This window comes from Cyprinodon tularosa, unplaced genomic scaffold, assembly GCF_016077235.1.
Source record: "Cyprinodon tularosa strain WSP-4 unplaced genomic scaffold, ASM1607723v1 ctg78, whole genome shotgun sequence".
Taxonomy (NCBI): domain Eukaryota; kingdom Metazoa; phylum Chordata; class Actinopteri; order Cyprinodontiformes; family Cyprinodontidae; genus Cyprinodon; species Cyprinodon tularosa.
The window spans coordinates 141,632-164,401 of NW_024039540.1; the positions used below are offsets into that span (position 1 = coordinate 141,632).

A 22,770-nucleotide genomic window follows, 5' to 3' on the forward strand; every position below is an offset into this window, starting at 1 on the left:
GCAGATGTGTCTAGTAGTTCCCATTGATTTTGCTTGTAAAGCGGGGAGAATGGCGCTAGGCTTACCGCACCGTGATGTCACTGCCGGAAGATGTCAGGAGTGAGGCTTTACTATATCAGACTCAGCGGTCGCAACAAAAATTATTGTTTTTATTTTTTACTGATTAATGCTAAATTCATTAAATCACCGCAAACTTATTAGTTTTAGGTATAGATAATTAGCCATTGATTATTCCTTGCTGTCGTCTGTAAAGGTGGATTCACACTGAACGCCAGCTACGCAAATAAAGCCATTTATTTAGGCCTTCTCACTGTGGATGCGTGTTCCGGAGAACGTGATACCAAATGATGCGGGGGAGGCCTTTCTAGCAAATTTCACTGTAGCTCAAAAATCTAAACTGTTATTGTCAACCAATCTGGGGCTGGATTTGGCTGTGAGGTAGTCGGGTGAGGAGTCAACTGTGTCCTAACACAGGGTGTCCTAACGTCCGCCCTGACCCCTAACCCCTAAATCACTATATAGTGAAGGGACTATTTAGTGGACTTTATAGTGAACTTGGTTGACTGACCTTACAGACAGATGATCACTACTTTTCACTCCCTGTTGGCCATGTGACTCCGACTCCCTTCACGGAGGCTGCACCATCTTAGTTCTCTCTCGCACCCAAAACAAATCTCATGATGCTCTGTTAGGAGAGCTCTTGCAAAGCGTTCTATGATATGTCCACCTGTCTAGTTAGCATGGATGCATGTCACTACCGGATCCGTCCCGGAAGCACAATCCATCCTGTGCGTGCGTAAAGATATACATCCATAAATAATGTAATTATGATACTAAAATCCTATATTTCTCACTAAAGAACGCACTAATGACTTTTCTGAGACAATTTTGTTGCTTTTTCATTTTCTCCGTTAAACTGCTTCTCTGACGTCATCATCTGACACGCTCAGAGTAGTCCTGCAAAATATGATTAAGCCATCTTTATATGTATTTTAGTTGTTTCTTTCTTTACCCACTATATGCCATACGGTTAACAGGAAAGGAAAACTTAAAACTCAAAAAGACTAGATTTATGTTTAAATCCAAAGCTGAAAAAGTTAGCCACTGGAAGTAGCGTATGATCCCATTTCCGGTGCAGAGACTTTAAGGCATTTATTTTCTCAGGAAATAGGTTATTAACCTTTTACACATTATATTTTAGTACACTAACTATTTTTGGGGGGGGGGGGGGGGGAAATAATTTAGGTCTTTTTAACAAAATAAAATTGAGAGTGATACACCCAGATGTATATCTGGATGTGCAAATAAGCTGATGGCGAATGCACAGGACGGATAATGCTTCCAGGACGGATCGGGTAGTGACAATGCACACTACTTTTCAAGGTCCATTGTGGGAAATCTTGAGTCCACTACTTTTTTATCCACTTTCGGGTACTTTTATAAATGGTGTAACCACTACATACAATAGCAGCCATTAAAAATGGTCCTTCCATTTAAGACGCCACTCGAATGGCAGCCCACTTCCCTCCAACTCCCAGCGAATCCCCTCCAACTCCCAGCCACTGCAGTGACCCCCTCTTGCATATTTTTTTCTCTGACTCCACCCTTTCACTGAATCACAGTCTGACCAGGAGATGACGCTTCTCTTTAGATCTTAATGTCCACAAATCATGACAGAAAGAATATTTTAGTACAAATATTGGTGCTTAAAAAGGAATTGAAAGGGGACCAGCCAAGGACCTGTCAAGGAAAGTGGGTAAATTATGAATGGCTGCTACTGTAGAGCTCTATGTAGGCGTTAGAGCAGATGTTCAGAGAAAGCCAAAACTTTTTAAAATCAAAATAGGCCTGAGAAGGTAATGATGACAAACACTTAGAACAACTTAGTCATAGAGAAACAGACATTTTAACATAAAACACAGTGATCATATGTTTTAGTTTTGTCCTTTATCCACGTTTTCTTTCTTCTCTTTCTGTTCATTTCTCTGACTTTTCTTTTTCTGTCCATTTTTCGTGTCGTCCTCTTCTCTGTGTTTTCCTTCATCCCTTTTTCTCCTAGTCTTTGCATTTATTCCATTTTGTCTTTGAAACATCATTTTTTAAATCTTGGACTTAGCAGATTTTGCAATGAGGAGATCCATATCCACTGACCTAAGAGCCCCTAAAGCCTGAAGCTTTCCAGAAGATTAGACTCATAAAACAAGCAAAGTAACTGCTAAATGATTTCTCACTCATCCTCTGTAGCAAAAACAGATGAAATTGGAGGCTCACTTCAAAATGAGCCCTTAGCTTTCCATCTTCTATGGGATAAAGGAATAATAATCAATATGGGGGAACAATTTTCTAGATGATTTTTAGATGATTATCTAGTTCTTCATCCCTCATGGCGGTCTCTACTCAACTAGTATCAACATCATTCTTGCACTTGCTTGTAGGCTGCTAGCTGCTGCTGCAGTGAAGAAGCGTAATTGAAGTATGCAAATAGGTTAACTTTAAGTGTAGGAGGAGTTCTATGGAGCCCTCAGGAACTTACGCCACTAGGTAACTAGTGCTCCTGATGGTAACTCCACCAATGTTGAAATATGAAGATGTCAAGAATCTACCTTAATGATTTGTGGGTGTAAATAAGCTGTGCTTTTTAAATTTACCTGTTTATTAGCAGTTTTCACAGTTGTCTACATACAAAATGTACATTATATTTCTATTTCTCTGTTTCACCTTTGCACCATCTAGTTTATCTAATTCTTTATTTTTTGTCTGTCTTCGCTGATATTCACTTGTTGCTAGGGTTGCCAACCGTCCATTGAAAAACAGAATAACGTATTTAGAAATAGAAATAGCTGTTCTGTTTTAATGGGAAAATGGGGTGACCAGACCTCCCCTTTTTCTTAGACTTAGACTCAGACAGATTTATTGGTCATTTTGTTTACACAAGTGAAAAACAAAAAGAAATTTTGTTTAAAACAGCTCTCTGGACAATTTCATTTTTTTTAAAGTGCAGCCTTGAAAAATAGTTTAAAAAAAAATATATAAAAACAGTAATATAAACATATGGCTGAAATTTTCTTTCCTCGGATATGTCCTACTTTTCATTCCAAAAAAAAAATGTCCAGGGGAGGAATTTCAAAATTGTCCAGTGCAATTGAAAAAAATCTGACATTTGAACCAAGCCGACAGCTCCAGTCTACTCAGCCACGATGCCATGTCCTGAGTTGTGACAGAATAGCCTCATCCCATTGGTCAAGCCAAGATAACGGGAGACAACAGAGCAGTATGGAGGACGAACGGAGTCATTTAAATGCTGACGCTGCTTTTGGGGGCGAACAACTCACTGCTGCAGGAGCTCAGAGGACATACAAGCAGGCTATCACCACATGTGGCATTAAGCTAATGATTTTTTTTTTTTTTTGCACAAGTTTGCTGTTGCACCACAAAATGAACACTATTTATTTATGATTTTATATTAATTTTACAGTTTGAAGTTAAGCAGGACAGGCTTATGTTTAAGATACTTATGCTATTCCATCCATCCTTCTGTGACATCAGATATTATTATCTGCATCTAATCCAGTGCAGATTTGAGTCAAATACAGGTGCTGGTCATAAAATTAGAATATCATGAAAAAGTAGATTGATTTCAGTAATTCCATTTAAAAAGTGAAACTTGTATATTATATTCATACATTACATACAAACTCATATATTTCAGATGTTTATTTTGTTTAATTTTGATGATTACAAATGACAACAAATGAAAATCTCAAATTCATCATATCAGAAAATTAGAATATTACTGAAGACCAATAAAAACAAAGGATTTATAGAAATGTTGGCCAACTGAAAAGTATGAACATGAAAAGTATGAGCATGTACAGCACTCAGTATTTAGTTGGGCCTCCTTTGGCCTGTATTACTGCAGCAATGCGGCGTGGCATGGAGTCGATCAGTCTGTGGCACTGCTCAGGTGTTATGATAGCCCAGGTTGCTCTAATAGTGGCTTTTAGCTCTTCTGAATTGTTGGGTCTGGTGTATTGCATCTTCTTCTTCACAATACCCCATAGATTTTCTATGGGGTTAAGGTCAGGAGAGTTTGCTGGCCAATTAAGAACAGGGATACCATGGTCCTTCAACCAGGTACTGGTAGCTTTGGCACTGTGTGCAGGTGCCAAGTCCTGTTGGAAAATGAAATCTGCATCTCCAAAAAGTTGGTCAGCTGCAGGAAGCATGAAGTGCTCTAAAACTTCCTGGTATGTGGCTGCGTTGACCCTGGACCTCAGAAAACACAATGGACCAACAGATGACATGGCACCCCAAACCATCACTGACTGTGGAAACTTTACACTGGACTTCAAGCAACGTGGATGAAGTGCCTCTCTTCTTTTCCTCCAGACTCTGGGACCTTGATTTCCAAAGGAAATGCAAAATTTACTTTCATCAGAGAACATGACTTTGGACCACTCACCAGCAGTCCAGTCCTGTTTCTCTTTAGACGCTTCTGACGCTGTCTGTGGTTCAAGAGTGGCTTGACACAAGGAATGCGACAGCAGAAACCCATGTCTTTCATACGTCTGTGTGTGGTGGTTCTTGAAGCACTCACTCCAGCTGCAGTCCACTCTTTGTGAATCTCCCCCACATTTTTGAATGGGTTTTGTTTCACAATCCTCTCCAGGGTGCGGTTATCTCTCTTGCTTGTACACTTTTTTCGACCACATCTTTTCCTTCCCTTCGCCTCTCTATTAATGTGCTTGGACACTGAGCTCTGTGAACAGCCAGCCTCTTTAGCGATGACCTTTTGTGTCTTGCCCTCCTTGTGCAAGGTGTCGATGGTCGTCTTTTGGACAACTGTCAAGTCAGCAGTCTTCCCCATGATTGTGTAGCCTATAGAACTAGACTGAAAGACCTTTTAAAGGCTTTTGCAGGTGGTTTGAGTTAATTAGCTGATTAGAGTGTGGCACCAGGGGCCATCAATTTTGAACCTTTTCACAATATTCTAATTTTCTGATATGATGAATTTGAGATTTTCATTTGTTGTCATTTGTAATCATCAAAATTAAACAAAATAAACATCTGAAATATATGAGTTTGTATGTAATGTATGAATATAATATACAAGTTTCACTTTTTAAATGGAATTACTGAAATCAATCTACTTTTTCATGATATTCTAATTTTATGACCAGCACCTGTAGTTAAAAAAATTATTTCACAGACAAAGGGGGGCTAAAAAAAAAATCACCATGCCAGGAGGGGTAAAGGTAATCGGGTTAGCTGGCACTCACATGAGGGGTCCTTTTTTTTTCTTTTTTTTTTGGGAGTTGGGAACCCTACTTGTTGCGCCTGCAGCTCCTGGTCATTCTCTGGTCAGCCTACGGTCTACTTCTTGTCAAAGGTTCATTATTTCTTCCTTTATTCCTTTCTAAATGAACAACCAGCTCCCAGCACAGCTCTTGTTTAAGAGCTTTATATCACATCTGATAGCTGCAAGCCGATTTTGTAACGTGTCCGTGCTATCGTGTTCTTCCATTTTTACTGCTGAGGCTTTTTCGTACTCGCCAGCTTCATGTGTCGAGATTTCTTCCATTACAGCCAGCTCTTCGGTTCTGTCTTTTAAGAGTTTTTCCAGCTTCTTCTCTTGCTCATCCCACTCATGCCTTAGATTTATCTATCGAGTTCCAGTTTTGTTGTTTTTTCCCGACTCTGTAGAGCTAGCTGACTCCTCCTTTTCCCTCCGCCATTGTGTCTCGACCCCTTAAATAAGCTGTTTTAATGATCAATCTTTAACCATAACCCATAACGTAATCCAGTTGGGGTTACTGGACTCCCTGAACTGGGAACATCTCTGGAGGATCTGGTCGATCGAGGACTGACGCTGTTATTCAGTTTCCACATTAAATACAGAAGCATGACTCACTAGGTAAAATCCAGGTCTGATATGTTAAGTTACACAGACAGGCAGAAGCTCCTCCCATTTGAAGATGCTATGAAGGGAAGGGACCTCGCAGACAACGGAGGCCAAATAACATAGAAAATGTTCTGGAAGAGCAGAACTGAGGCTGCCCGTGGATGCTGTTCATGGTGTCATCAGATGTAGTTAGTCGTTTCCACATTGGATGCTGCATTTCCATGTTCTACAATTGAAGATTCAAACCATTTCTCAGTCACTAAACCAGTTGAAGTGCTGTCTTCAAAACCAGTTAGAAAGTGATTATGTGAGATTTAATGGTTCTGAGAGCTAATGCTACATTCAGACAGCTGAAGGATCTTCGCTACTGAAGCTGCGTGGTGGAAACGTGGGTGTGATGCGCGTTGGGCGGAGCTACCATATCCATTCTTTGCCTGTAACAATGGCAGCTGTATTTGCTTTGATCAGTGGGTAAAAAGTAGTTCTAATATGTTTTAAGTGAGAAAATCCACCTGCAAACTTCCTCTGTGCAGTCAGTTCATGCAGATTACCATCCTGCCTTCAATTATTATTTCTCTGTCAGAGCTGCTCAGACCCCCATACACTTGTGGAGCTCTGTCATTGGGAATTCCCTTCAATGGCAGCCTCTGGCCCGGACCTCTTTGCTGTTTTCCACCGCTGTTCGCTGGAAGGCGCTTTTTACCGTATGCAATCTAAACTGCAGGCACCAGGATAATAAAATCAAACATGTTTACCGGCAGGTTTCTACATTTTAGGTTAATTTAGTTTTTCCAAATCCAGCATCTGCTGCTTCTGAAGCGAGTCAGATGCTGAGGAGCTCGTAAGATGCTGCTTCAGCTGCTCTAAACCCACTGCAGGACCTTTTGCTGCACCTTGATTTTATCAACCATTGACTTTGCATGTAAACTAGCTGCTTCTGCTGCCTCTGCTGCTTGCGGTCTGAATGTAGCATTAGACTGTCTCTGATTCAGTTCCTGCCGAGGAACTTGTGATGTCAGGCTGTTTGTCGTACTATAACAGAATCCAGTTCTTCCACATTATAATCAGAATAATTATCAAAGCTGTTGTTTTCTGTCTTCTGGGAGGAATTGTAGGGTGTCAGGACAACAGGCCTTTGGTTGGACACTGGAATTAAGAGCTTTGGCAGGAAGTGGTGGACCGTAGCGCAGAGCAGAGCATAGTTCAACAAATCAAAGTATGGTCAGAGACAGCGAAGGACTTTGGAGGCTTTGTAAACAGATAAACACATAATCTTTCTTTTAAGCTTGTCAGAAATACCGATCAAACTCTCCATTTGTCTGTTTGCCCTCCAGAGAGGGCTTTGAACGGCGTAGATACATCTTGTACGCCTTGACCCCGGTTTTCCTGCTCACCTTTCCATGGAGCTCATTCCAGCCACTTTATGGTCACACACACACACACACACACACACACACACATACACACACACAACTCTGCTGGAGGAAAATAGCAGAAAATGGAGACACGTATAGACGGAGACTTCCACAACAATAAACCACAGAATAACACAGCTCATATCTGCTGTTTATTTGCTTCCAGAGTTATTACGGTCTGCCTTTCCCCCTTCATGTGGGCCTAGGCTCTAATGCACAGGATATTGATCCCAGCAGAGCAGAGCAGTCCTCTTCACTACAGCTACACATCATATTTCTTTTTGTTCTTCGTGAGCTTCACTTCAAATGTCTTGTTGACTTTTTGTGGAAAATAGAAGCGTTTAGGCGAGGAGGCTGAATCTAAGGCTTAGATTCGGCACATTTATATAACTTTGAGCACTTAAATGTCAATTTTCAGTTTGGTTTTTAGTAGATATTTATCAAGAACAACCACATAGTTGAGTTTGGAAGAGGTACATCAGTTTGTCCTATTCCTGCAGGCAGAGGATGGTTCTGTCCTTCAGATCCGGTCATGAACCCAGTAAACTAGCAGTATCTACACGGACCAGGATGCCGTCTGCAAGCATCAACTAAGAAGAAAAAACTGCCTGAGGATAATATATTAGAATATCTAAATATTCACTTCATTCAAACATATTTAAAAAGCAGGTTAAAAAATACTAATTCCAAGTTTTCTTTGCTATCAGTCCCCTTGTAGGTGTTTTCACTTTGCATAAACAGGTGTTTTCAGGAGCATTGCTGCAGATAAACGGGTGTTTTTAAGCTGTTTTCAAGTAAACTGAAAACACATTTGGTATTCACACCGACGTGTTTATGGTTTTTAATTATGAGGCTCATTTATGAGCTTTAACTTTGGAATCACTGTGATCTGAAAAGTTTAAGGACTATCCAGTCACAATAAAAAAACAAACATGGGCTTAGAGGAGTTCATTTGTGATAAAAATATGCCGACATGCTGTGAATTCACGCATACTATCGACTGGCCAATAGTTATTTATGTCTTTTCCATTCATCTGTAAAACACGACCCTGACTGTTTAGCTCATGTTAACCATTTAATAAAGCACAGCAGCGGGATAATCTAGAGGCCTCCTTTTATTTTATCCTGATGTTTTCAGATGTTAAACAATGATAAACTGTAATGAAGTACAGTCAATGATCCACTTAGTTGGAATGTCTTTAATTCCAGCATGAAGCTCTGCGGCATGTGATTCCTGCTAATATTATGTCCGTCATTAACTCTGTAACATAGATTATAGCCGCTGTGGCGAAACAAAACATTTTATCTGCTGAGTGTCGTTCAGCACATAAAAGCTTCATATTTGTCTCTTTAGTCTCAATACCACCCTCTAGTGGCAGTTACTACCACTCCATAGAACCCTGGAAAACACCTGGATGAGTAGAAAAAACAACAGTAGAACTCAGGGCTATGTTTATTACTGAAAGTAAGGGCATTTCCACATGCACGATGCAAAGGGAACTCAAGGGATTGGGACTGAACAGCTGTGTAGCCGTGAGAAAACCACTAATCAGTGAGGCTAACTGGAAAAAAAAGGCTTTAATTTGCTAGGGAGCATAAAGATTGGACTGTGGCACAATCGAAGAAGGTCATGTGGTCTGGTGAGTCCAGATTTACCCTGTTCCAGAGTGATGGGCGAATCAGGGTAAGAAGAGAGGCAGGTGAAGTGATGCACCCACCATACCTAGTGCCTACTGTACAAGCCTGTGGGGGCGGTGTTATGATCTGGGGTTGCTGCAGTTGGTCAGGTCTAGGTTCAACAACAGTATGTGCTCAAAGAATGAGGTCAACTGACTACCTGAATATACTGAATGACCAGGTTATTCCATCAATGGACTTTTTCTTCCCTGATGATATTCCAAGATGACAATGCCAGGATTCATGGGGCTCAAATTGTCAACTTTTTTGGTGGCAACTTTTTCTTTGGCCAGGCAGTGTAGAACTTTATTAATCTCACAATGGCTGGCACTGTGCTGCGGCCAGGGAGCAGTGTGGGGTTAAGGGAATTACGCAGAGAGCCAGAGTGCCTGCTTAAGAAAAAACAATTCACTGGACTTTATTTCTCCGTTTGATGATGTTTCGCTTCCCATCCAAGAAGGTTGTTCCATTTCAGTTTGGGGCTTTATACAGTAGCCCAACAAATAATTGTTTTGGCTTAGCAAACATGCAAATTGAAACGAACTAACGGGTCCACCCCTTTGAAATGGGGGTCGTTTCTTTTTTTTGTTAGCCTGCAATGCCCCATACCTGTCTATGTCTCTGAAAGGGATGTCACTAAAGGGAGTTTTTGGCCTGGCTGAATAGGTGAGGTATTCTGTTCTCCTGTAAAGGGGTTGGGGTTGCCTTGGGAAGGAATCAAATCAATCGCTGCATTGTAGGTTTTTGAAAGTTGAGATCTGAGTCATCCCCTTCCTATTAAGGTTGTTTTTTTTCTTTCTTAACATAAAATTCTTCCTTCACGCTCCTCTAAAACCACCTATTTTCTTTGTCCAAAATGTGAACATTTTGGTCCTCAAAAGAATGTCCTTTGTCCTTAAGGTGTAGATGGACAGCAGAGTCTTGTCCCAAGGAGGTCGCTCTTCTGTGTTGGGCCATGCGCCTGTGGAGAGGTTGTCTTCTCAAAAGCACAAGCACTGCTCTAACCAATAGGCCTAATTAGGAGGGATTTTGTTGTCCAATAGGTTTTTTTTCTATTCCTGATCATCAGCATTTAGTTACTAAAATAAACAAAAAGAAGAAGAAATTGAACCTAATGATTGATCTACTTGGTGATTCCCAGTGAAAAACTCTTCTTTACTGCAGCGTATGTTTTTTAACCAGCTAGAATTAGATGGCTGGTTCTCAGGTTTTCTGCTTCTGGATATATTCTGTCCCCTCTGCATCATGTGGCGCCTGAGCTGAGAAGTTTCCCACTGCTCACCTCTCCCCTGTAAATAATTGCTATCACTCATGCTTGGGCCAAGTTGCTGCTTCAGATTAGATTAATTAATGAGTTTAATTAGTGCATCAACTTCGATTAATTATATGACATAAATCCCTTGTAGCATCTTGTCGTTGGTGGTTTTAGTTCTGCAGAATCCAGATGTGTAGCAGCATAGCTCCCTGCTACTTTCCCTGTCATCAAAGACAGCTTTTGCAGGCATTTTACTTTGTTTGTAATATAAATTTGATATAAATTTGTTCTTGATATAAATCCATTCTCTTCTCCATAGTTTGTTTATGTTAAAGTGGATCTGGGACTAGCTGATAGAAATATTACAGCCACTTTTTAACTGGAACTAAATGGACCTTTATAATCTCCTGATGAAGACACCAAAACCACTGAAGGGTTTTGTTTGTTTTTTATAGAAAAGTTGCTGATTTAGGATCTAATATAGATCTATAAGAAAATATAGACCTGAAAGTTTGATTTAAAGACTTTTATATAAATTTGGCTACCAAAAATATCCTTGAGCCCTGAAGGAGTTTAGGGATCTGAAGATGCTGCTTTTTAAAAGGTAGGAGTGGTACATAAGAACAAGGATGGGGGATAGATTCAAAAGCAGATGGTTATAAATGAATGGTTGGAACACGACGAGAGATTCCCCTGCTGTTAGTGGCGACTAGAAGTGGATGTTAGCGTTTTTGGAGAATAAAATCAAACATATTTTGCCGGCAGGTTTAGGCATTAATAAACTGTTTCAGATGAGTGATTATAGCGTTCTGCATCAGCAGCACTGTATAACAAAATTTTTCCAACTCCAGCACCTGCTGCTTCAGAAGCGAGTCACGTTCCTCAGATGTTTAGATGCATCAAGATGCGCTGCTCCTGCTGCTATGTGGCAGGACCTTTTGCTGCACCTTGATGTGCGTCAACCATTGACTTTGCATGTAAACTGGCTGCTTCTGCTGATCAAACTGCATCCAGTGTAAAGGTAGCTTAATGCTACTTTCAGAACGCACGCAGCAGAAGCAGCAAAAACGCACGTGCTGCTTCATTTTTTATGCTTATACAAGTTTAGTTCTGAAGCGCGGCTGAAGCATCTTTGCTGCTCTAGCTGTGCGGTGGAAAATTGGGTGTGATGCGTGTTGGGTGGAGCTACCCTATCCTTTCTTTACCTGTTACAATGGCAGCTATAGTTGCCGTGATCAGTGGGTAAAAAGTAGTTTTGATATGTTTTTGAGTTAGAAATTCCACCGGAAAACTTCGTCTGTGCAGTCAGTTCATCCAGTTTACCATTCTGCCTTGAAAAATTTGCCTCAGCAGATGGCCGCTCACACTGAGCCTGGTTCTGCTGGAGGTTTCTTCCTGTTAATAGGGAGTTTTTCCTTTCCACTGTCGCTACAAGCATGCTTAGTGTGAGGGATTGCTGAAGAGTCAATGAGTCGATGCAATCAACTGGTTTTCCTTAGATAGAAAACTTTGAATCAATTTGACTGTATGATCTGGTTGAACTGTAAAGTGGCCTGAGATGACATGTGTTGTGAATTTGGCGCTATATAAAAAAACTGAATTAAATTGAATTGAATTTCTCTGTCGGAGCCGCTCAGACACCGGTACACCCCGTACCTCTGGCCCGGTCACCTCTTCGCGGTTTTACGCTACTGTTCATAATCCAAACTGAAGTCACCAAAATAATAATACATACTTTGCAGGCAGGTTTCTACATTTTAAGTTAATTTAAGAAGTGATCATAGCGCTCTGCATCAGCAGTGCTGTGTCTGTCTCCCTGCCAGCTCCCAGATCAGCTTCACTGATTGGTTAATGTGGTGCGTTCAGCACCTAAAGTTCAATTATTCCAACTCTATCATCTGCTGTTTCTGTAGAGCCTGATTGCTGCTTTCTAGCTGGATTAACTGAAGCTGAGCCTGATGTAAATCATTCACTCCTTTCCTTTGACTAGAAATTTACTGAGTAAGGCAGTTTAACAGGTTCAACATCCTGTGCTCATTATATGAGTGAAGACACAGTCAATGTTTGTTCTGTGTTTTATTCAGTCTCAGTATTGAGGTCTGATGCACCCATGATCAGGAATCCCTCATTTATTCCCCCATTTTTGCGAACCTCTGGGAGTCCCAGGTTCTTGCAGGTTCAGTGCCTCGCCGGTGCAGCAGTGCAAACATCGCTCCGTCTCTCTGTGTCTTTATTTCCTCTTCCTCTGGGTTCACTGGCCGTAAAAAGTCACTCTAAAAACGAGCAGTGAACTTCGTGAAACAATTTGCTCTTTAAATCTGCCAGACGCTGAAGTTGTGGTGAGGGCGACAAGTTGACAGTAAATGAGTATTGATCTTTGCTCCCATGCAGTGCAGCTGGTTTCTAGCTGCAGCCTTTACTCCTCCAACGCCATCAGAAGGGAGGCTGTGTAACGGGATCTTATCAATTTGCTGTGGAGGTTTGACTACCTTCTACTGGTGCTGCTGGGCTTTAGGTGGGATTTGGGATAAAGAGCAAGTGTGCTTCGGTTCAGGTTGATTAAGATTAGAGATTAAGATTCAAACAGCCTGCATGTTTGGAATGCTGCCAGTTGAAACCAGTTGCATTGTGGGATCTAATATTTGATTAAATGCCTCTCTCCTGCAGAGATATTTTGCAAAAACAGATTGGAAGATCCAGCAGAGAATGACTCAGAATGCAGTTCAGTTACTTCATGACATTTTGTGTAAATTATTAAACATCTTAACGTTGTACAGCCCCTGCTGCAGTGGTGAACATAGCAGAGAAGGGAAGAATGAAGCAGCGTGTGTATAAAGGAGGTTAATTATATAGAAAGGACATAAAGCGTGGTAAATATTAACCCTTTATAGGGAAGAGTGAAATACTTTGAAAATCAAAATTTCAAGCCGATAGTGTTATTGGAATAAAGGAGAAGACCTTATTACCTTTGTAACATTCAAAAACTATGAATATTTTGATTGCAAAAAATTACTGTCAATGTAATAACAAAAAACGCCAACTTGCCTGGGTATATTAAGAAAAATATCAAAAGTGCTTCTATAAGAAATTCATAAAAAATGCTCTGAGAGTGTAAGAAACACATTTTTTTTTGGTCCAACATAACCTTAGAGGCATTGATGGGGTTATGCAAATAATCGAAAAAGGGTAACTTTCCCTTTAAAGGGTTGAGATTAGATGGGAGAACTGTAAACTAATCTGTTGATCACGTTGACGTTTGGATTGTCATCTGTCTCCAGTTTTGCTCATTTATGTTCAGAAAGAAAAACCAACCTTAAGCACATGGTTGGACTTAGGTTTCAGCTCTCAAAAACCTACAATGCAGCGATAGAGTTCATTCCCACCCGCTATCATCTTAAACCCCCCGCCAGCCCCATGCAGGGGGAAAAAACCATCTCGCCTGGGCAGCAAGGCCAACAAATGCCCCTAATGACCACCCTTCAGAGGCATAGCCCGGTCTCGGGTATTACAGGCTAACAAAATAACCCAAAACGAGTCCCCATTCCTAAGGAGTGGAACCATTGTTCTGGTTCATTGTTCATGTTTTCTAAGCCATAACAAGTTTTTGGGCTACTATATAAAGCTTCAAACTCAATGCTTGCCGACATTTTTAATTGAAAAAGCCTCCTTGACTGAATTCAATTTATTTATATTGCACCATTTCACAACATGTCATCTCAAGGCACTTTACAGTTCACCAGATCATCCAGTCAGACTGATTCAAAGTTTTCTATCTAAGGAAAACCAGTTGATTGCATCGACTCATTGACTCAAAGGAAATCCCTCACACCAAACATGCCTATAGCGACAGTGTAAAGGAAAAACTCCCTTTTAACAGGAAGAAACCTCCAGCAGAACCAGGCTCAGTGTGAGCAGCCATCTGCTGATGCCGACTGGGGTTGAAGGAGACAGAAGCAGAGATACAGAAAGCAGCTGTAAAAAGCGGCCCCGTCCAGGAAACAAACAGCCAGGCAGATAAGCTCCGTGCCAGCTCCCATGTCAGAGGATGAAGAGAGCACATCCAGCCAGTCACAGTCAGAGAAACAGGACTACACTGAAAAAACAGGCTAAGCTTCAACATCCATAAACAAAGGTGTTGATGGCAGCAGCACAGTTGATATTTCTCTCCAGGATGGAGTCACAGCCAAACAGGAATAGACCAGATGAAGCTACTATGAGGAAAACCAGAGAGAGCAGATACCCAACTATTATAGTATCTAGGCTAGAGCTGTCAGTCTGGTATAGAATGTAGTCGTTTTTCCAAATTGTAATGGTTAACTTTTATTTGCAACATAAAACTGATTAAAACCTTTTCAAGTTTTAGTCCGACTAAACCGACTTAAAACTATCACATATCGTAATGACTAAAACGCGACAAAAAATAATAATAGTTTCGTCCTAAAGACTAAGACATAATCTAAGATGGATGTCACTGTTACACTGTCTGACCAGAAGATGACGCTTCTATTAGATCTACAAAGCATGACAGATATAATATTTTAGTACAAAGACTGATGTTTAAAAAGGAATTGAAGGGGACCAGCCAAGGGCCCATCAAGGAAAGTGGGGAAATTTTCAATGGCTACTACTGTAAATGTTGCAGGAAAGTGGCAGAAAGTTGAAGAACCTGATCGTATAAAGAAGTTTTAAGGGTTCAGGTTAACCAACTACATCATTCATTAAAAAAGCTGAATTATTAATTGTTCTACAAACAAAACATGAGGAAACTGCAGATATTCCTACAGAAGAAAAAAAACAGAACTCAATGGGATTAACCTGGCAGAAATCTGAACCACAAACAAACAAACAGGGAAGAGAGGCTGCTCTCTAGGGTAGGACATCAAACTAAAAACAGAGCTTAATAGAGAGCGGATGGGAAGTTTAAATGTACCAGATCATTTGCATCTTCTTCAGTTTCTCATTCTCTATTAACTTTTATTTCCTTATGATGAAGTTCTGCATTTTTGTTAGCAAAGGCAGAATATTAATCCATCCTCTCATGTTCAATACCACAGAGTTTGCATTTAGATGTATTGATCAAATCAGCAAAAATTGAAATATTTAATCAAAGGAAGCTCAGACTTCTCTGTGCGGTCACCATGGAGACAGAGAATCAAAAAAGCCTTTTTAAGGACTTTTTATCAAAGTAAGGCAGAATAATTCACTCTGTTTATGTGGAGATACAAACTAAAGTGATCATAACATCTACAGAGGGTTAATGGTTTACAGATTTTAAGGACAAACCTCTCAGACTTCAACCTTCAGAGATCTGTCATGATGTCATGACCTTCTGAGATAAAACATTTGCATTCAGTGGGAGGCCTGAATGCAAACCTGGAATGAATGGTTTCCAGCTGATTGTAATCCTGATCAGAGACCTCCTTGCAGTGGAAGGTTGCTACATTTCAAATCCAACCAATCTGAATATTTACACATAAACTGTTATGGATTCATGTTTTACACCATAGCCACCATGAAGCAGTCAGAGATGATGCTGTTTTGATCTAATTCTTTCAGACATTTGCACGCAGATTGCAGTAGCCTTCTTGAACCGTGGGCCATTCAAAGGAGATGTAGACGGGCTAGTTACATGCCCTCTGGTGCTGAGTGGGCTTCAAATATAACAGTTATTCTGCACATATATGAGAATAAACTTAGAGCCATTATTGAAAACAGTATGAAAGCATTAACGTCAGCTCTCACCACTCAATGAGATCTTATAGTCACAACCCATCCATCCATCCATTCTGACACGCTTGTCCCAAGTGGGGTCGCAAGGGGTGCTGGTGCCTATCTCCAGCTGTCAATGGGCGAGAGGCGGGGTCCACCCTGGGCAGGTCGCCAGTCCATCGCAGGGCAACACAGGGACAAACAGGACATACAACCATTCACTCACACCTAAGGAGAATTTAGAAAAGCCAATTAACCTAACAGACATGTTTTTGGACTGTGGGAGGAAGCCGGAGTACCCAGAGAGAACCCACACATGCTCAGGGAGAAGCATCGGTACTGACTGGATTGTGTTCTTTGAGATTTCTTCATAACTTTTGTTTTTGTACCATTAGCTGAAAATGGATCCAAGCATCCTCAATTCTGGGTACATCATTGACTCTATAGGCATGGAGAAAGAGAAACAAATTGTTGCAAACCGTATCCACTTATCTCCAGCTAAGTTGGATAACCTAAACAATTTTAACCTCAGTCTATGTGAAGAAAAGATTCAAGAATTAATTAACTTAATTAAAAACCCAAATGAAAACTGAAACTGAAAAATATGAGCAAGTGAGTATCAGGCCCCGTCCACACGAAGACGAACCCTGGCCTAAACGCACAAATTTTTCACCAAACCAGCCTCTCATCCACACGAAGCCTGCGTTTCGGGGGTCTGTAAACGATCTTTTTTTTATTCAGCCTTCAGAGTGGGAAGATTTCGAAACGCCGTTTTCGCGTTTCCATCTTTACGCTCTAACCGCATATTTTTTTTTACAAGCATGCGTCATAGCGTCGCCTCTAAACACGCATGCGCGACCAGTATCACAACAACAATGGCGCCGTTGCTGCTAATGCTACTCACCCTGCTGTCGGGCTTACAACAGAATCTTCTTCTTCTGGAATATCTCCAGGAAGAACAGAGCAATATCGACGACATAGTTCAGCACCTGAATTTGACTTAACCACGAAAATGGACCCGCAGGGCAACCATGTATAAATATTAGTGTGCATGCCCAACATTTCGTCGCTTATTTTTGCTTTGGCACCACAGCGCCAATTACAGGCCTGGCATACATTTTGCAGCGTTTTCATGCATTCGTGTGGACGTTCACATTTATTTTACGTCTCCGTCTTTACGGCAAACATTTTGGAAAATATCAGCGTTTCGTGTTCGTTTTGACTTCGTGTGGACAGGGCCTTAGATGATCAGTTAGTGATAAAAAATCTTTTATTGTCAGGAGCTGAGATAACAGTAGAAGCTTATAGGATCAAAGACCAACAAGGCCAAAGTGACCATGCCTTAGAACAAAGGGTGTCAACCCCCCCACCAAGCACCAAATGCCAGGATTCACAACTTGAAAAACTCTAAGGAGAGTCAGTCTCCCTTGTGTCGTTAAAGGTTAGCTCCAAATCCCCCACCATTTTTTGAGCACACCCAACATCCTGATAGGCCAGGGCCGCCGAGTGACCATAGAATTCAACAAATTGAATCCTTAGCCAAAGACATTGTTATTTTTGACCCAGAAAATCAATACTCCAACATAACTGATTATCTTCAAGAAGTTGAACACTGTCTAAAAGACTTGCCATTTCCTTTTTCTCGTGAGAAATTGAAGCTAATTTGGAAAAAAAACAGCTAGAAGCGTCCATGTCTTCATAAAATCTCTTCATCCAAAAATCTGAGAAAGCTATTCAGCTCTTTGTCAAACCTTAAGAGAAGAATATTCTGGTTACAGAGATCCAGCGTTAGCAACGCTTGAGGCAACTTTAGTTCTCCAAGGAGAGCATGAAACACACACAGAATATTTCTTTCACTTGAGACTGGTTTATTTTGAGGGCTGCAGTTCTCCAGATATTGACGAAGAACATCACTCATTTAAAACATTGTTCATTCAAAATCTACATGGAAGTGTACGATATGATCTAGTATAAAGTAAAGAGAATTGGTCCTATCACTAATCCCTGTGGTACTCTCACACTCACATCATTTTAAAACATTATTTGACCAAATAATGTTTTATTCACCACATGGATTTTTTTGTGAATTGGTCTGAAAATATTCCAATTTCTCTAAATTAGTGAAAAGCTACTTTGATCATATTCCAAATTCTTCTAGATAAACTTTGGTTTTCAAACAAAAAAATCCACATGAAACTGTAATATGGTTTTCAACCATGTTCCCTGTCCTCTTTGTACATAGTAGTTTAGTTGAGTTCAGTTTCACTAGTTTACCGTAGTCCAGCTAAACTAGTGAAATCTTGATATCTTGAACAGAAGTTGTGGTGAATTTATTTTGACCATGATTAGTGCTCGAATCACTGTTTCACTTATTATTCTAACACACAGCTAGTAGGGCGTGTGTTCATAAACAATATATGACAGCCGAAATAATATCTGATTAAATAAGATATTTTACCAGGTCAATAACCATCTTAAAGTATCATAACTATAAATTCCCAGCTGGCTGGGAATAGAAGAGAATATAAAATCCCGACATTAATGTGACATCCTAAATGGATGGGCACTGAACTTAAAATCACAACGGTGCAAACCAACACAACTGACTGAAACCTTCCAGGAAGTTAATGTTCAGGAAAATGTAGTTGAAATGCAACTTTAAAATAATAATAAAACCCAGAAGCTTTTTTTTTTTTTTTTTTTTTTTTTTTTGTCTTTAACATCTTTGACATAGTGCTTGCTCATTTATTCCCATCTATGTGTGTTAAATTTTTTGTTTCCAGGATCCAGGACATTTTTCTGGGGCTTCCTTGCAGGCCTTTATTTATTAGGGTAGAAACTGCCCTATAAAACAGTTTATTTAGGAGATAGCACTGTTTCTAAAGAAGAAAATACTTCTGATATTTTCCCCTTAGTAAAAGGATAAAAAATGAGGAAATTATCCTGCAAATCATAAAAAAATCTGAAGGGGAAGATTCTCAGTCATCCAGGTCATAGTCATTCCATAAAAGTTAAAAAACAATCCACTGGACTTTGAAGTTTGAAGATGTTTCGCTTCCCATCAAGGAAGCTTTTTCAATCAAAATATCCAGAGTAATGTTGGGTTCCAAGGTTTATAGAGTAGCTTAGAAAACATGTAAATTGAACCGGACTACCTTTAGTAGTTGGGAGTCATTGAGGTCTTTATTAGCCTGCCATACCCAATACTGGCCTATGCCTCTGAAAAGGGGAGTCGTTAGGGTCATTGTTCGCCTGGCTGACCAGGCGAGATGTCTTGGTCCCCTGCATGGCGATGAGGATTGAGATGATAGTGGGAAGGGATCAACTCTTGCTTGAAGGATTTTGATCATTTAATTTCGGTGTGTAACTCTGGCTCTGCTGAATCTTCTGTATCTTCTACAGTGCTGCTGCTGGGCATTTTCCTCTACACCCGCTGGCGTACCTACAAAGGTCTGAAGGAGGGTGTGTACCACGTCTCAGCACATCACGACGGCTGGGAGGACATCCGAGAGAACGTGCTGAACTATGACGAGGAGGGAGGAGGGGAGGAGGACCAGGTACATCCCTCAGACAAACACAACTGAGAGAGAATTGCTTACAGGGCTGCATTCAATTCAATTACGTTTATTTCTAAAGCACCAATTCACAGCACGTCATCTCAAGGCACTTTACAGTTCACCAGATTATCCAGTCAAATTGATTCAAAGTTTTCAAAGAAAAACCAGTTGATTGCATCGACTCATTGACACGAGGCTAATTCCTTACACTAAGCATGCTTGTAGCGACAGCAGAGAGGAAAAACTTACTTTTAACAGGAAGAAACCTCCAGCAGAACCAGGCTCAGTGTGAACGGCCATCTGCTGAGACCGACTGGGGTTCAAGGAGACAGAAGCAGAGATACAAAGGGTACCTGTAAAAGGCGGCCCCTTCCAGGAAACATGCAGCCAGACAGACGAGCTCTGAGCCAGCTCCCATGTCAGAGGATGAAGAGAGCACATCCAGCCAGTCACAGTCAGAGAAACAGGACTACACTGAAAAACAGGCCGATCTCCAACATCTATAAACAAAGGTGTTGATGGCAGCAGCACAGCTGATATTTCTCTCCAGGATGGAGTCACAGCCAAAGAGGAACAGACCAGATGAAGCTACTCTGAGAAAAAGCAGAGAGAGCAGAATGTTAGAGATTGAACTAACAGATTCTGCAGAGTGGGAGAAAAGAGATTAAATGAGACAGAATGATGAAATAGGGGTCCCTATGTCCTCCAGCAGTCTAAGCCTATAGCAGCATAACTATAGAGATAGCTCAGAATAACCTGAGCCACTCTCTAACTATAAGCTTTATCAAAAACGAAAGTTTAAAGCTACTCTTAAGAGAAGACAGGGTGTCTGCCTCACGGACTGAAACTGGTCACTCACACAGTAACACCAGGATGGTGTAAAAAATACTTATTTTAAAAACCATCATCACGTGTATTTTTAGATTCTTGGCAGCAGTGGGAAGTTGCCAGCCTTGCAGTAGATTAAGTCAATTCATTTGGACTGAAATTCAGCAGTGTGCATGGTACTGTTTTAATTAGGCCCACGCAAAATCCTTATCTCGCCGTTCCACCAGCCTGGCTAACCCACATACATTCAGCTGTACTTAGAGCCTGAAAACCATCAGAGCTTTCATCAAAGTGGAACATGATCGCTGCGTCCCTGTACCGCACACATCCTGCAGTTATCACCGCATGTCTTGCAGACAGAAGAGGCTTTTACCTGTGGACTATGGAGGTGGGTGCGCCCCTCACTCAATTCCTGATCTTGTCCTGAAAATATGGGGCATTGTTACTCAAAGTTCTGTGTCCAACATTTCAAATGTTGTAAAAACTTAACCAATGACAGTAGGAGTGTCAGCGGTTTAGGGACCCCTTTTTCATCATTCTGCTTCATTCTATCTCTATTCTCCCTCTCTGCAGAATCTGTTTAATCTCTAATGTTCTGCTCTCTCTGCTGTTTCTCATAGTAGCTTCATCTGGTCTGTAAGACGGGAAGCTTTTCATACGCTAACAACAGAAATCTGGGAATTTTCAAAGACATGTTTCTACATTGATGTTTAATGCAATGTTCATTTATAATTCCCCTAAAGAAATGTCCACCAGCGCCTGTCTTTTGTCCAGTACGTGGGTTCTCTCAGGTCTGTCTGTTTTAGTCTCTCTAGAGAAAGCCACTTGTAACATAATCAGCTTTCCAAAGCCTCCCACTCCTCCTCCATGCATGGCCATCCTTTTATCCTTCTCCACCCACAGCGGTGTTCCTCTCTCCACCTGTCTGCAGCTCTCATGTTAGTCCTGAAGTGACTGCAGGTCCTGCTCTGTTTTCCTCCCCAGGGTCAGAGCTTTCATGGCCGATCTAAAACCGTTCAGGGGGAATAAGTTTGGACAGCGCAGAAGCTGAAATGTTCTCAGTAATAAGGGAATGAATGTTTTCCAGCTCTTGTTTCATTTCTCTGCTGCTTCCCGTTACGTTTCATTGTCTTCCCTGTCTCCCTCTCCTGTTTGTCGCTGTTTCCAGAACGCCTACGACATGGCGGAGCTGCAGAAGTCCCTCCAGCCGAGCCCCGCCCAGTCGGTCCAGTACTGCCGCTCCAGAGCCCTGCACCACCCGCCCCCCCCTCCCCACCATCACCTTCTGCATCAGGCTCCACCTGCCCCACCCTCTACCCAGCCCCTGGATCCCCTCAGCCGGACCTCCAGCTCCACCACCCTGCCGCCTTCTGCTGCCTCCACCTCCTCCACCACCACCACCAGCCTTCGCAGAGACGTGCCCCCAATCAGACCCCCAGCCCAGGGGCAGGCCCGCCCCTCCCAGCTGCCACGGCGCTCCCTCTCCTTCTCTAGCCAGGATTTAGCTCGCTACCTGTGTGAGATCATCCGCGACGCCGACCAGCACCCGGACACGGGGCCCTTCGACTCCCTCCAGGTGTTTTCCACTGAAGGAGGAGGGTCTCCTGCGGGCTCCCTCAGCTCCTTCAGTTCAGCAGGGCTGGATGGAGGGAGCACCAGTGAGGGAGGGGGTGAGGAGACACTGGGGGAGTGGGGTCCTCGCTTTGAGAAACTGAGAGCTCTGTATGAGCGAGCAGAGGCCAGCGACCTCTGAGGACGCCGCTAACGCGCCGCCTTAAGGAATCGATCCGGAGGTTAGCAGAGTGAAAGCAGGGAGCAAGCAACTGACAGAGTCTACCTACGGTCCAACAGCGCGGCTCTTCGCTGCCTCGGACCTGCGATCACCGTCTCCTAGGAACAAACCCCCTCTGGGGAGGAGATGGGGGCTTCAGAACATTGCTCTCTGTCAGTAGAACCAGTGGATCTGGGTCCTTTCAGGACATTTTTATTTCTAATCAGCACCAGTGAAATGTATTTTGTAAAATGTTGCTGCTGAATGAGACCTGTGTAAATAAGAGACACACTGCACAGTCACACCACCACTGATGGGGGGGGGGGGGGGGGTCTGCTGCTTGGCTTTGCACACTTTCACAGCTTCTGTCTCTGTGAAGGTTTCCACTCAAAGAACAGCAGCGTTTTTAATCTGGAATCTATTTTCTGGAACAGAGTCTGGTTATATCCCACCTTCCATCCCAAACTTTTAGTTCCTAAACCCACAGACATCAGCTGGGACTCCATCTACGGCAGCATGTTTGACCAAATTTAGGCCTGGTCACAGAGTGCAAGAGCACAGGATGGTAGTAACTAGGTCAGGGGTCTGAAACCTTTCATATCCAAAGAGCCGTTTTGCCCAGAGTACGACCACATAAAAGTTGTTTAGAGCCGCAA

The 22,770-nt window shown here is 41.8% G+C and overlaps 1 protein-coding gene across 1 annotated transcript in view; it reads left to right on the forward strand.

Annotated features, from left to right (window-relative positions):
* si:ch211-186j3.6 (neural-cadherin) overlaps positions 1–22,770 on the forward strand; it is a gene marked incomplete at its 5' end in the record, with an annotated part of 159,585 nt that overhangs the window by 134,949 nt on the left and 1,866 nt on the right. The window contains 2 exons of the mRNA XM_038270850.1: positions 19,361–19,515; positions 21,512–22,690. Of these exons, the coding sequence (XP_038126778.1) occupies positions 19,361–19,515; positions 21,512–22,096 (740 nt within the window). The remainder of the gene's footprint in view (positions 1–19,360; positions 19,516–21,511; positions 22,691–22,770) is intronic.